Genomic DNA, 13,706 nt, shown 5'->3' on the forward strand with positions numbered 1-13,706 from the left:
CCTATACCTACACTATGAGCATTAGACATGGATACACAGGCAATCAAACCCTTGCCAGTTCACCTCTCTCCCTCCCCCTCTCCAACCCCAAAAAGCTAACCAAGATCCCCATATCATAAACACATTTTAAAATACCCGCAAGAGTAAAACTCCCCCCGAAGAACCCCCTATCTGCAAGAACGCCCGTAATCAACGGACCCGCACTTTGCGCACTCGTCTTAACAACATTGATAGCGCCCATGATAGCCGTGCGCTTGTCACTCGGTAACGCGGCCGCTAGGAACGCAGAGCGCGGCGCAACGTCCATATTCTGGGAGCACGCGCGGAGAATTAGGAGCGTTAGGGCGATTGGCAAATTGAAAAGCGGGATCAATGCGAGGCAGATGGCGGATGGAAGGTGTGTGAACACCATTGTTTTGATATTGCCGATGCGTTTTGCGATTGAGGAGGCGAGCAGCATGCTGACTGCGGCGATTATGGAGGTCGTGAAGAAGATCGAGCCCAGGGTTCCATCCGGTAGGGTGAATTTGCGTTTGAAAAAGTAGGTCATCCAGGATCTGATATGCTTGTTAGCTTTCACTCATACCTCAGAGGAGTCTAACATACAGAGAAGCAAGACCCGAAGCAAACGAGTCCAGACCGAAGAGGATAAAAAGACGGATAACGAGCGAGACAAGGTCCCCATCACCCAAGAACGAGAGGAACGATTTCCGCACCGGTTTCTGCGGAGTGTTGCCATCTGCCCGCGTCTCTGTTCGTTCTCCTAGAAGGGGCTGTGTCTCATCGCTGTGCTGCTGCTTCGGTTTTGACGCCTTGCCGTCTGCCTCCACCTTCTTGCTCAACGCCACAGAGAGAATAAATTTGAGAGCACCAATAGCGGCGTAGGCAAAGAAAATCGTCCGGCACGCTGGAATATACTCCCACCCCCTCTTGGTCTCTAGCAAGTTAATGGCCCACCCACAGGCCATTACACCCAGCGCTGTCCCGGCCGTGCCGGAGAGGGAGTACCAGAGCAGGATATCGCGCAGGAACTCCCTGGGCGTGAGCTGCGCCAGCGTTGACTCTTCGACTGCCTTGAAAGGACCGATCTCGTTGCCGCTGCGGCTGATCAGTACACATTCACGCAAAACATATGAGATGACCCACCTTGGACTAATAACCCCCAGCACCGCAGCGGCCAGAAGCCCCCAGTAATTCCCACACAGGGCAAAAACAACCCCGGAGCCAACCATCAACGCAGAACCCAACACCAGGACAGCCCGGCGACCCATAGCATCAGCGAACAGCGTCAGCAGGAAACTAATAGCGACATCACCGACCAGCGTCAGGGTCATAAACAGGCCAATCCGATCATCGGTGATTTTCAGAGCAGAGAGATAAGATGCTAGAATTAGAGTCGAGCCACCGTAGGCGAAGAGGCGGACAAAGCGTTGGGCGATCAGCAGCTTTGTGTCGCGAGGGGAATGCCACACTGAGAGCAGGCCGAGCTCCTCGAGAGTCCTGTGGAGGAGTGACTCAGAGCCGTGGGTCATGTTAGGGGTTATAGGGTGTCGTAAAAATATCTGTGTACGTTTAAGAGCCAGCCTTACTGGCTTCTATATGCAGAGAGCATTGAGTGTGTCGAGAGAGGATTGAAGCTCAAGAATTGCGAGCGAAGACAGCCCAGTTTTGTATGCTCGGAGTCGGAGATCAACAGTAACCTGATACATTCTTGACCCCTCCTAGATGTGTAAGTTACGTATCTAATACAGCCTCGGTACGCTTGCATTTTCGGAGATTGCGATTATCTCGTCTTCTCCGACCTTCTCGGAGTTAGATACTCCACTCTGCATGATGGTACTGGAGCCATGAATCATCCCACTGCCGTGGCTGTCACCATTTCAAGATGTCCCAAATATCATTCATATCCAAAAGCTAGAAGCAACGCAGCCGAAAGGCCAGCCAAAACCATGTTCATATCATCAAGTCGTAGACCAAGTCATCGATCTATATATATTCAATCACAGCACCATCATGAACTTCGGGTCGCGGTCATCGTTGTATCCTTCGTACTTGGCATATTTGCCATTTCTCTTATCCCTGTTCACCTTGGCGCAGTACAAGACATTAAGAAGAATCCTGCATCTCATTAGTATGGAACCAACCCGCACAGAGCTTGATACGTACATAAACCAAGCAAATATCAACAAGCCCATGACCACCGTGTGACCGCGGTGAAACTGCGGCTTATCTTTGTTGGGGTAGATAAAGGCTAGCTGAGTGTCAGCACCTATACAAACGGAAAGCAAGTTGCAGGGCAAAAGGGAGACTGACTCGCAACAAACCCTCCGCAGTTCGCGATCGCAAGCTGCATTCCCGACGTGGTAGCTCGCTTATAATGTCCCGCAGAGTTGTTAGAGTTCCAGACGAGGATACAAGGGACACTGGCATACATTCCCGTTGCCATGAGGAAGGTCATGCCGTACTTTGCCTGGGGTGACGTGATGTTGCCGATCGCAGCGTACCCGGAAATTGCGAGTGGAAGGGAGAATAGCATGATGACGCCTCTGAGTTTGACGCGGTCGGACAAGAAGGAGACGAAGACTATTCTGGTGTTAGAGAAAGCAGCACATAAGAGAGGGAACAGGAATACCTGTTAGCACAGCAGCAACAGCGTATGGTATGACCGTCCAAAGTTGCGTTTGGTTCGCATCGTCAGCAAAGCCACTTTCATCGATAATGGTTGGTAGCTTGAGGTCCATTAGTAACTTGTAATATAAAAAGATTGCAGGTACTTACGAATAAACCAAAAGAGTACAGCCCGGACAGGATAGCAAAGTATGCCGTAGCTGAGAACCACATTTGAGGCTCCAAGAGCCCTCTACGTACTTCAGACCACGCCAAGCTCTCTTCCTCAGCTGCGAGCCTATTTTGTTGTCAGTACACAATACTTTACTGCATAAGAAAGACATACCCTTGGATATGGGGATTCTCCATCTGTATCCTCTCACGGGCAAATCGGCGTTCCTCTTCGGTCAAGAATGGCGTGGTCTCGATGCTATTGGGCAGGGTAAAGAAGCTAAGGCATCCACAGAGGAAAGTCTGGTCCAGGCATTGATCATTAAACAGTGAAAATTTCGGAGAAAATTAGCCTACCAAAATACCCTCGATGATCATGATCCAGCGCCATCCTTCTAGGCCACCTCTAGGGCCAATTTCTGCCAATCCCCGAGCCAGAAGGCCTGGAAAACCCGTTAGCTAGACCTTACGAAGTGGATGATGACGTACCGCCAAAAGCACCAGATAGCGAAGCGGCGGTATAGAACAGACCGATCCGGAGCGCCAGATCGCCTCGTCTGTAGAACGAGGAGAGATAGAGTACCTTGTGGAGTCAGCATTTTCGAGAGGACCGGGCTACACAGACTGACCATGCCGGGGAGTAACCCCCCTTCAGCAATTCCCAAAAGTGCACGGACTGCAGCAAAGCTGCCAAAATTACGGACAAACCCCAGACACATGGTGATGATACCCCAGACTGCCGTGAGCGCGGGGAGCCATATCTTTGGTGAGGCTTTCTTGATGATCAGATTGCTCGGAACCTCGCTATCAATGAAACGTCAGTAGAGTGCGTTGCCGAAGTCTCTGAATACGCGTACCTTAAAATGTAGAAGAGATAGAAGATAGCCAAACCGATGTCGTACTGGTGGTTTGTGATATCGAGATCCTCTTCGAGACCGAGAATCTTTGCGTTACCGACGTTCGTTCGGTCGAGGAAGGAGCAGAGGAAGAGAAGTGCTAGAACAGGCAGGATTCTGTGTAGTAAATAATGCTATTAGTCTTGATACACCAATTGTGAGCGAAGCAGTTACCTGGTATCAAGCTTCCAAAGAATCTTCCTGGCCAGCCTCTCAGCGCCATTATCACCGTCCACGCTGAACGAGTGCTGCTTGACATCATCGGCCATCTCTACCCTAGATTTCTCAGGGTCCATGTTGTGTGGTTGGGATTAGGTGTTTGAGAATACCAGGCACAACCGCGACCGACAACAACAGAAGAGAAAGAGGAGAGGCAAGGGGGAAAATAAACCGCCGACCGGCCAGCTCAGCACGCGCAGGAAAGCTCGTACAAGGCCGGATCGGCCATATTTCTGACGCCGATCAACACTGGTTACAGCAGGAGGTGCAGCGCCCCGAGGCTTGATTTGCTTAACCCCCGCATTCGAGGCCAGCCAAGAGGCCACCCCAGATTGCTTGCCAGAAAGCCAAGCGGGCGACAGGCGGGGTACCAGCCACGCTCAAACGGTCAAACCCAATTGCCAGCCTTCGATCAGTAATCCGGACTCACTTCTGGGGCCGATGGCCGGTCCCTTTGTGTCCAGATCCCTGCCGTGCGACTGCCGACCAGCTCCAAGTCCCCCCAAGTCCCAACGCCCCAACATTGACATCTTGGCCAACGGATGGCATCTTGGCGACAGGTCGGCTTGCTCCGACACGATCTTCCATCCAGAACGGGCTTTCTGGCCTTTCCCCTTCCCCGCACCCAATCCGCTACCTACGCTACGGCTGACATTTCATCCCGCAAAGCCCCGGCGTACCACGACATAACCTAAACGTAGCCAAAGCCAAACGACCATGGCAACAAAGCGCGACCCATTCTCCGCCTACTCGGACGCCTCAAGCTCCTACTGGCCTCCAGGCTGGAATTTCGCGCGGTTCGCCAGCGCCACACCCGCAGATAATGCGACGCTGTCCGAAGAAGAACGCGCAAATATGCAAGCCGGCTTACGCGACGTGCTTGGGGAAGAGGGCGTTGCTGAACTGGCGCGCGTCATGTGGCAGGAGCAATTGCGTGCAATGAGGGCCGAGAAAGAAAAGAAAGCTGTAGCTGCAGGGACGCATGCGCAGCGACGGGTTCCGCCGCCGCCGGCTTGGCTGGAGGCTTGGAAAAAGATGTATAAGGACTCGGGGAAGAGGTGGGGGTTTGTGTGTGTTTGGACTGATGCTGCTGTTTCTGCTGCTGAGGGGAAGGCTGGCCCGGGCTCTGGGGGTGTCGAGGAGTTTCAAGATAGAGTGCGAGAGATCGCTGAGATTCCATTCAAGGCAGCCTTGGAGCAAGGGCAGCCGGCTGAATTGATCGAGGATGCGCGAAAGACGTTTGAGATTCGGTGGGCTCAGTTAGATGACAACAAAGAGAAAGATATGGGCAACACGAACCTCGTCGAGCGACTACGCGCCCGGTACCATTCGATGCAAGAGCCTGGTTCCATTCAACAAGGTCTTGCTCTACCTGTATTTCTCGTTGTGTCTCCGTCGGCAGTGGCCTCGGTTCTGTCGACTTCGGAAGAGAAGCCAGAAGCGACAAGCTCGGGTCGGCGATCCGAAGCGCCGTTCTTGCTGGCCGTTGCAGCGGAGGAGGAACAGGATGTTGTGGATGACGACGAGGAGGCCAATGTACCAGTTGGGCGCAGAGCGGACAAGGATTCGTTCAAACCTGTCTTTAGAGTCGCCGTGGAGGTGCTGGTGGGCGAGCTCTGGCCGGTTGTTGAGGAGCAGATTACGACGCTAGATAAGATGACGACTTATGTGCAGGGGGCAGATGTGACGGAGCATGCATTGCCAATTCATGATGATGAAGAATGTGAGGGAGCTGGTCAGGATGAAGATGCCTTGGATGCTATATGGTGGTCGATGCATCCGCCGCCACATCGGATGAGGAAGAGGAGAAGGTTGTTTGGCAGTGGATAATTTTCTATTACTGTTCTCTGCCCATTTGAACTTATCTCATCGACCTTTTCTCTCTTTACCCTGGATACCTCGCAGAACGCCTGGAATCACTTAGAGATTACCAGAGTCCATGCTTTATGCTTGGTGGCTTGCAACTGTTGTTCCTTCGCACCGTCACCCTGGCACAGTGTCCAAAATGAGACAAACAGTGCGCTCACTCTAGCGTGAGACTACACGGATAGCCCACTCCTGCAACCATGACACATCTGTTAAGGCGCCGTGAATATGATACCGTAAGCGAAGCAACAAGGAAAGCCGCCGCTCGAGAAACCCCTACCTACTACGGTGGCCCCGTGCTCACTCTGAGTTGGATGCCGAAGCAGAGCTCATCCAGAGACAAATTTGCATATACTGCAGAGCCAATGCCCACGGCTCTTCCACAAGCCTCTTGATTGTTGTATACGAAGATCAATCCTATGAAGCGAACCTATGTGACTGTCTTGCTCTGTTGTAAGCTACCTGTGCAAGAGAATACAAAGATAAGATGTTTCGAACAATATCCCACAATCCCTTGGTCGTCCGTGGAAGCTGACTGAGATGTTAAAAAGCGTCCACAATCCAGGAATCAAGGTGTCTCAACCTCATGCCAGAGAGAATGCCAGCACAAACGAGAATAAACTTTCATGTACCCTCGTTTATAACGAAAACGCCGAGAAGATGTCAATTTCCTTACGGCCCAGTGTCAACAATCCAAGAAAGCTCCAGACGTCAACTGAATCATAGCCGGTATGTTAGCCAGCAGAGATCTGAACTGGACACAAACGCCGCTTCCATGCTAATGCTCGGCGAGCCGGCTGGGATTGGGCATGTCGAGCACCCTGCCAATTCCTCTGCCTCCGCTTGCGAGACTGACGTCTTGCCTCTGAAGAGAATCGAGGCGCATCTTTGTCGTCAGCCGTATCTGAGCCCGGTTATAAAGGAAGTGAAAAACGCCTTTGATACGTTGCTACTTGCGTATAGTCCATACGCAGGCCTGATGAGACCGGTAAGAATGATAACCACATCATTGATGTTCAAATGGTGACAACTCTGTCAAGATGAAAGGTATCTAGCAACCTATATGTCCTAGGCAGTCATCTGCGCCACCTTCAACGCCAGATTCGTATTGATATCTGTTTTCAGACTTCGCAACAACGTGTCCATGCTAGTGATCACTGTGGGCGCGTAGGTGTTCTGTGCCACGCTGCCCGCCCAAAACAGAATCTCCTCGTCCACATACGTCTCGAAGGTCTGGCGCACCTTATCTACCTGCCAGTTTAGATAAGCCGGCATGATCTCCCTCCAGGATTTCTCGAAGTCATAATTCACACCCTGTGTCGCCGCGTATGTCGTCAGGTCGCCAAACAGCTTCGCGATGTTATCGAACGTCGAATGAAACGCCTTCACCACATCGTCTTCGCGGCGGTAGTTGTGCATGTCTACTACATCAAGGAGAATCCCTATACGCTCCTGTGGGTTATAGTTGTCCCACATGTTTCGCGAAATGAAGTCCCACCCCTTGACCATGTATTCTTTGTACACGTTGAAGTCACGGTCGCAGACCTGGAGGTTGTCGATGAATCTATTTGACAGGCCTGAATCGCTAGTGCGACCCAGAAGCCCCGTGAAATAATCATTGATATTCCCTGCCCAGTTATGCGTGAAGGACAGACTCGTGTACGTTGTGGTCGGCCAGTTGTGTTGGAAGATGCCGTTCGGCCCAAACACCTGAGCAAAAGGGACGGCCCCCTCGGTTAATGGAGTGTGACTGGGTGTCTCACCAGAGGCCATGTACTCAAGCGCGTTGCGAAACTCCTGCTTCTCCAGGACGTGCTCAGTCACCCAGTCCGTGCCACTGGCGAGCGTGCTGAGACCGGTTATGCCCGCCGCGGCACAGAGACCTTGTTTAGCGACCGTCCAGGCTCGGCCGGTTGTGAGGAGTATGCTAGATGCGCCAGGATATTGCTGCACCCAGATACTTGATCTTTGGCCGTTTGGGCCACAGAGAGCCATTGCGACCCTTTCGCGTGCGCCGCGCGGGAAAAGGTCGCGCTCTGCAAGAAGGAAAGACGTTTCCAAACCAGCTACTAGCTGTGACTGGGATGAGTTGGACACGGGTATGTCTCTCCTCTCTCTGAGGAGCGCGGTTAAGTCATCCGTTCCGCAGGAGTAGTCGAACTCGTCTTCCTCGTCATAGACATTTGGCAGGTTGGACTCTTCCTCTAGCTCGCTCTCCAGACTGTCGAGATGGTTAGGGCCGTAGCAGAGGTTGATATCTGGCAGCTCAGGAGACGCAGGCTGGTTTGGATCCGCGCAGCAAAAGTACGAGTAGGTACCGGAGCGACAACCCCAACCGTCCGTGGCAACTGTTGTCTCGCCAGGCTCGCAGCCTGTCTTACAGTCCGTCGAGAAGTCGAAGAAGAGGGACCCCAGAGGCCCAAAGAGGAGGTTCTCCCACTGTACCCAGGCCGTGTTTCCGGCGCGCCATTTGCAGTCCTTCCAGGGCGTTGGATTCTCGCAGCAGAAGCTCTTGAACCCGCCGTTATAGCTGCAACTTTGCTGTCCCCCTTGGCCCTGCTTAGCCTTGGTGAGCTCGTTGGGAAGACGATCATCGTCGCCGCAGCCGTAGGACTCAAAAGAAAGGGCGCCACCTAGCGGTCCCAAGGCAGACCCAAAAAAGGCACCGGCGGCGCAGATAGGCGCGGCGCCAAACCACTTGCAGGCGTCGAGGACGTCTGTTGACTCAGTCTTAGTACAGCAGAGCGACTTGTGGCCCGTCCAGCAGCCGTCGGTGCTGGCCGAGACCTCAATCTCCTCGTCGTTGCAGCGGTTCTTGGCCAACAGACCACAGAACTTGGGACTGCCTTTCCATTTGCAGGTTGGCGGGCTCTTGGAGGGGCAGCAGAAGTAGCGTGTTCCCTGGTTACAGCCTAGCTCGATTCCTAATGGGTTCTTATTGCTCGAAGATTCTTCGACGGGGATTAGGCCCGAGGGACAGTCGGCACCGCACTCACCCCAGACGCACTGGCTGGGGTCGTTGTTCGCGTGTGCGGCGAGCACGGGGACTGTCAGGTCGGTGCGCCCTGCTGCCTTGGCCAGGGCCCGGATGGCGGTGCCTTTGTGGTCGTCCGTTGAGGCGGCCCAGACCATCACCCCGCCCAGGCAGAGCTCGTTGGCGTAATCCATCTTGGCTTTGAGGGTCTCATCGTCGTCGTATGAGACCCACTGGTTCGTGTCCCAGGTTACCATCTGCACGCCTGCTTTCTCATCATGGACCACCTCGGCGCCACCCGCGTCGATGATGTCCTGAATCTCAGAGAACATCAAACTTCCCGCTGACGCCGAGCACTTGCCGGGATTGCCCCCAGCCGAGAATCCACAGCCCGGGGTGTTGCATGCCGGGTCCGACAAGGTGAAGCTGCGGCCGTAGAAGCCCATTCCCATCACGACCTTCTTAGGGTCAATGTCGTTACGCCAGAGGAGCTCCAGTGCGAGGTCAATCTCGGTCAGATTAGTGTGCGAGTTGATGTACGGCCCCAGGTAGGGGTTTGTGCCATCCCAGGTGCCGTGCAGGTCGTAGCTCATGATGTTGAACCAGTCGAGGATGGGCTCCATATTCTTGATGTCAAAGTGCTGCAAATACCAGAAGGAAGCCGGAAGGGTGATGGTAAGTCCCCGGTTTCCCAGCACAGCTTTGAGGTTCTTGAGAAATGAGACGAAATTCTCAAAGTCTTCAGGGGCACCGGAGCGCTCCTCTGCTACACTGCATTCTAGTCAGCGTATGATCCTGCGAGGCAAGAGATGGCAACATACGGGTACTCCCAGTCAATGTCCACACCGTCGAAGCCATACTTGTCCATGAAGGACAGGAGGGACTCGAAAAATACATCTTGATGGTCCGTGGATGCTGCCAACTCGGAAAAGGTTCGCTTTGTGGGCTGATCAGGGTCGTTCATACTCCAGCCGCCTATGGCAATCTACAACGAGGTTGTTAGTCCTATCTTCCTGACCATTCAGTTTCTGACGTACCCAAACTTCCAGACTAGGGTTGTAGTTCTTCAGTGCCGTCAATCGCGGCATATACTCCTCGTCTGAGTCCTGCATATTGGCGATTCTATAACTCTCCGGATTGATAAAGGCAAACGCATAGTTGAGATGCGTATACGCCCCTATCAGCAAGTCCTCCGGGTTAACTGCCGAGAGCAGCGAGAGTTAGCAGAAGGCCACGGGAAAAGAGGGAGCGAGAAAGAGAGACTCACGCCCATTGCACTTCTTACTCGTCGACCACCCCTCGTAATACCCGATCACCTTCTTTCCCGCGCTCGTGCCCCCCGGACAGCTGGGCTTGGTCACTTTCTCATCGCCGCAGAAGTCCTCGGTCGTACCGCAAAAGCCGTACTCAGAGCAGCAGACATTGAGCGGGCAGTTTGATCGCTCACTCCACTGCCAGCCCCATCCCGGGTCACACTCGCTTTTTGCGTCGCAGGTAGAGGTGCAGTTCTCCGGGGCGCAGTAGGAGGGGCCCATGCCACAGACCTGTTTCTCGTGAGTTCCTGTTGGTCATTCTGCAACAAAACAACTTACATTGTTCTTCCCGCAGCACCCTAGCTTACATGGTCTGTCGGGGGAACAGGAGTAGTCTTGCTGTGCGTTCACATTGACGAGGGAGACAAGACAGACCAGAGCTGCGAGAATAATGCATAAATTGAAGTGGTAAGAGTATAGCAACATGATGGCGAAGATTTGCAGTCTTTCTGACACGGGATAACCAGCCCATCGGCCGTATAGCCGGGTCTTTAAACCATCTCCTTGTCCACCAGTCCATCTGTTCTAGCTCCTCACCCTCAGCGTTCGACCATGACCAGTAAGGGAAGCGCCGCGTGAAATCCCGCCAGCTCCGGTCTTGTCAGGGGCACATGGACAGATACCTGCATGAAGGATCGGACTCCCTGCTCAGGTAGTATTGCGTAAAGCATTTAATATCGTGATAGATATCCTGATCCTGCTACCTCTATGCCCGACAAGGGGCGAGGCTTGTAGATCGGCACCGGTCTGGGACAGCCCTAAACGGCGACTCCGCATCCTGGAACTGCGGGAAACGAGGCCTGACCACACGAATTTCGACAAGGACTAATCTATCTGATGCAGGAGATCATTTCAAAAGTGAGACATTCTAGATAAGGTCGAGGGTTTCCCCTCTTTTCATGCAGGGACCAGGGCTTAGGGCTATGTGATGTGACATGACTTGCATAAGCCGCAAACCTCAACCCAATCAACAGGGTGCGTGCTTCTCCCAGAGGGTCAGAGGATCAGACCTTGAGACAATACTAAAGAGCAGACACGGACACAATCCCGGGGTAATTTCCGGATGGGCTGGTCAGTTGCAGCAGGGTCTGATCGAGGATCGAGATGCGCAGATTGATTGGTGCACATAGCGAGCCCCTGACCGGGGTGATCATGGAGAACTTCAAGTACAGAGAGGTTACAGTATCCAGCCGGATAAGAGGTTGCATGGTGTTGTGATCCCAGAACTTTAGGAGATTTCTACTCCCTTGACGAACGCAAAGGAAACGATTGACCTCCCTCAGTCCTCATATCTCCAGCACCCACCCGTGGGTTTGCGTTTCCTAGCAGTTCTGTACTCCAAAAGAAAACAAAATGTGGACTACTATCATTATCTTCCTCCTGCCAGTGGCCCTCGCCGCCGACCAGAGCGTGAGTCTGTACTCAGTCCTACATACAAGTACGTGCACTAACCGTCAAAACAGTTCTTCTTCTTTATCAACCAGACCGAAACCCTTTTCTCCGGCATCTCCGCACAATGCAATCTAGCCCTGTCTGTTCCTATCCCAGAGTGTCCGCAGGAGCTGCTCAACCTCCTCGGCAGTAGCGAGTTCTACACTGTTCAGAATGAGACCATGATGGACATCCTCTGCCGAGAGCCATGCCCGCCGGCTCTTGAAACCTACCGGTCGAACGTGCAAGAGGCCTGTGCCAACGATCCACAGCCCCGAGCTGGCTACCCGGCCACGTATTGGGCGGATGCGGTGTCCTCTGTGCAGACGCAAATGTGCCTCAAGGACTCCACTACGGGCCAATACTGTACCCAGTTCCTTGAGCAAACGCTGGGCGATGCAGCCGACCCAACGGACCTGCTAGGAGGGTATACCACAGAACAGCTGTGCTCAGAGTGTATCGTCAATCTTTTCCAGCACCAGCAGTCAACCCCCTACTCCAATTACGACGTCGAGATGTCAGAAGCCTGGGCTGAGATTCAGGCCCGCTGCAACCTCGAGTACCCAACGGCCACACCGACTCTCGAGACCAATGTGACAAGCCTAGGGAATTACGCGCCGTCAGGCTATGCCACAGCTGCCTGCGTCGGCAGCCGCACCTACGAGGTCGTCAGCGGCGACAACTGTGTTGATATCTCCAAGGCAAACCACGTGTCAACAGGGTCCCTTATTACCCTAAACAGTCTGCGCATGGATTGCACGAACCTGCTACTTGGCCAAACCCTCTGCCTGCCACCGGAGTGCGACGACTATGTTGTGCAGAGCGGCGACACCTGTATTGATATCGCTGCCAAGTTCTCAGACGTCTCCTACCAGCAAATTGTAGCCTGGAATCCGACGATCAACCCCTACTGTACGAATCTCCTGGCCGACCAGAACATCTGCGTCGGCCCGCCAGGTGGCGTAGCAAACTTCACCACCGTGCCCGGGGCCACGGCCACGCAGACAGAGCTCTACGCCACCGAGACCGCCACCAGACCGTCGCCAGTCGCGGAGGGAACGACTACCAGGTGTGGGAAATACTACCTCGTGCAGCCAGTAAGCCTCTCAATCAACACCCCCAGTAATCCTCCATTAACACAACAAAACACAGGGCGACTACTGCGAAATTGTCGCTCTCAACCAAACAGTCTCACTCAACGTCTTCCTAGCCATGAACCCGCAGATCGACTCCTCATGCAGCAACCTCCTCTCAGGATTCAACTACTGTGTGCAGCCGACGCGCGACTTCAACACAACCACCACATCGCCCGTCGTCCCGGCGCCAACCTCCACCCCACCGGGTACAACAACCGAGTGCTACGAATGGTACATTATCCAATCCGGCGACTACTGCGCCAAAGTGACAGACCAGTTCGGAATCACCTTCGCGCAATTCCAGGCCTGGAATCCAGCGGTTGCGGACGACTGCTCGAATCTCCTTCTTGATGTCGCGTATTGCGTCAATGGTGCTCTTACGGTTGCGTCGACTCCCGCTGCGGCGGTGGCTTCTCGTCGGACTTTAGATGCGAGATTGGAACAGGACCGAGATCTCTCTGGCATGGTGAGGCCCCGAAGCGGCCCTGTCCAGACTCCAGCGCCGGAGTCCGCTGGCGGTGGTGTGGCGATAGGTTGGCCTGGGGTGAACTCGCCCAGACTGAGGCAGCAGATGGGATTGGGAATTGATATATCCTAAGGAATGGTCCATTCTAGTCTCCAGGGCGAGAGATGAACTAAGGGTTGGTACGTAATTCCAAGTGGCATAAGGCTGGACTTCGCCTTTTCAGTTGGTGGTCTAGAAATGTTCGACTGCTTAGTGCATCGTATCAGATAGCAGAAGGATAATATCATTGGGTTTGGGCTGACTGGCACGAATCCTGGAATCACTGCATGACATCCATGTAGGACGGGCTATCTGATGGTCTGAGCAGCGCTGCATCACGCCTTCTCTTCGGCTGATTTCGCAAGAGGGGAGATAGCCCGTGTGCTCTTCTCTTATGAGAGGAGGCTCTTTTCGCACGGCGCCAAATGGAGCTTATGAGGACGCAAATCCGTACTTTAATAATTCTTGAATCTGTTCGCGTTGATCACCCACAGTTCTGTTCACACAACATCGCTTGACAATGAGGTGGATCGAGTCAATAGCGAGACCAGTAGAAAAGTAGACGCCAAAGAAGAGAGAGAGTCTGTA

The 13,706-nt window shown here is 53.5% G+C and overlaps 5 protein-coding genes across 5 annotated transcripts; 2 read left to right on the forward strand and 3 right to left on the reverse strand.

The window, feature by feature from the left end:
• Positions 1-7: 7 nt before the first annotated feature.
• DSM5745_04324 (putative MFS transporter) lies at positions 8-1,532 on the reverse strand (the record flags this gene model as incomplete). The annotated part of the gene is made up of 4 exons (XM_026746340.1): positions 8-12; positions 64-557; positions 607-1,098; positions 1,147-1,532. The coding sequence occupies 4 exons, from the start codon at positions 1,530-1,532 to the stop codon at positions 8-10; spliced, it is 1,377 nt and encodes a 458-aa protein (XP_026605336.1).
• Positions 1,533-2,000: 468 nt separating this feature from the next.
• On the reverse strand, positions 2,001-3,970 carry DSM5745_04325 (putative MFS transporter; the record flags this gene model as incomplete). The annotated part of the gene is made up of 11 exons (XM_026746341.1): positions 2,001-2,118; positions 2,167-2,251; positions 2,314-2,583; positions 2,633-2,729; positions 2,779-2,905; positions 2,954-3,081; positions 3,136-3,221; positions 3,268-3,361; positions 3,408-3,582; positions 3,636-3,791; positions 3,849-3,970. 11 exons carry the CDS (start codon positions 3,968-3,970, stop codon positions 2,001-2,003), a joined length of 1,458 nt encoding a protein of 485 aa, XP_026605337.1.
• A 640-nt stretch (positions 3,971-4,610) lies between these two features.
• DSM5745_04326 (uncharacterized protein) lies at positions 4,611-5,723 on the forward strand (the record flags this gene model as incomplete). The annotated part of the gene is made up of 1 exon (XM_026746342.1): positions 4,611-5,723. The coding sequence occupies one exon, from the start codon at positions 4,611-4,613 to the stop codon at positions 5,721-5,723; it is 1,113 nt and encodes a 370-aa protein (XP_026605338.1).
• A 1,104-nt stretch (positions 5,724-6,827) lies between these two features.
• On the reverse strand, positions 6,828-10,472 carry DSM5745_04327 (glycoside hydrolase family 18 protein; the record flags this gene model as incomplete). The annotated part of the gene is made up of 5 exons (XM_026746343.1): positions 6,828-9,504; positions 9,555-9,718; positions 9,771-9,934; positions 10,001-10,277; positions 10,326-10,472. The coding sequence occupies 5 exons, from the start codon at positions 10,470-10,472 to the stop codon at positions 6,828-6,830; spliced, it is 3,429 nt and encodes a 1,142-aa protein (XP_026605339.1).
• A 927-nt stretch (positions 10,473-11,399) lies between these two features.
• Positions 11,400-13,211, forward strand: DSM5745_04328 (uncharacterized protein; the record flags this gene model as incomplete). Its single annotated transcript, XM_026746344.1, has 3 exons — positions 11,400-11,456; positions 11,510-12,574; positions 12,630-13,211. 3 exons carry the CDS (start codon positions 11,400-11,402, stop codon positions 13,209-13,211), a joined length of 1,704 nt encoding a protein of 567 aa, XP_026605340.1.
• Between the last annotated feature and the right edge of the window lie 495 nt (positions 13,212-13,706).

The sequence above is a fragment of the Aspergillus mulundensis genome (assembly GCF_003369625.1).
Source record: "Aspergillus mulundensis strain DSM 5745 chromosome Unknown scaffold_3, whole genome shotgun sequence".
NCBI lineage: Eukaryota > Fungi > Ascomycota > Eurotiomycetes > Eurotiales > Aspergillaceae > Aspergillus > Aspergillus mulundensis.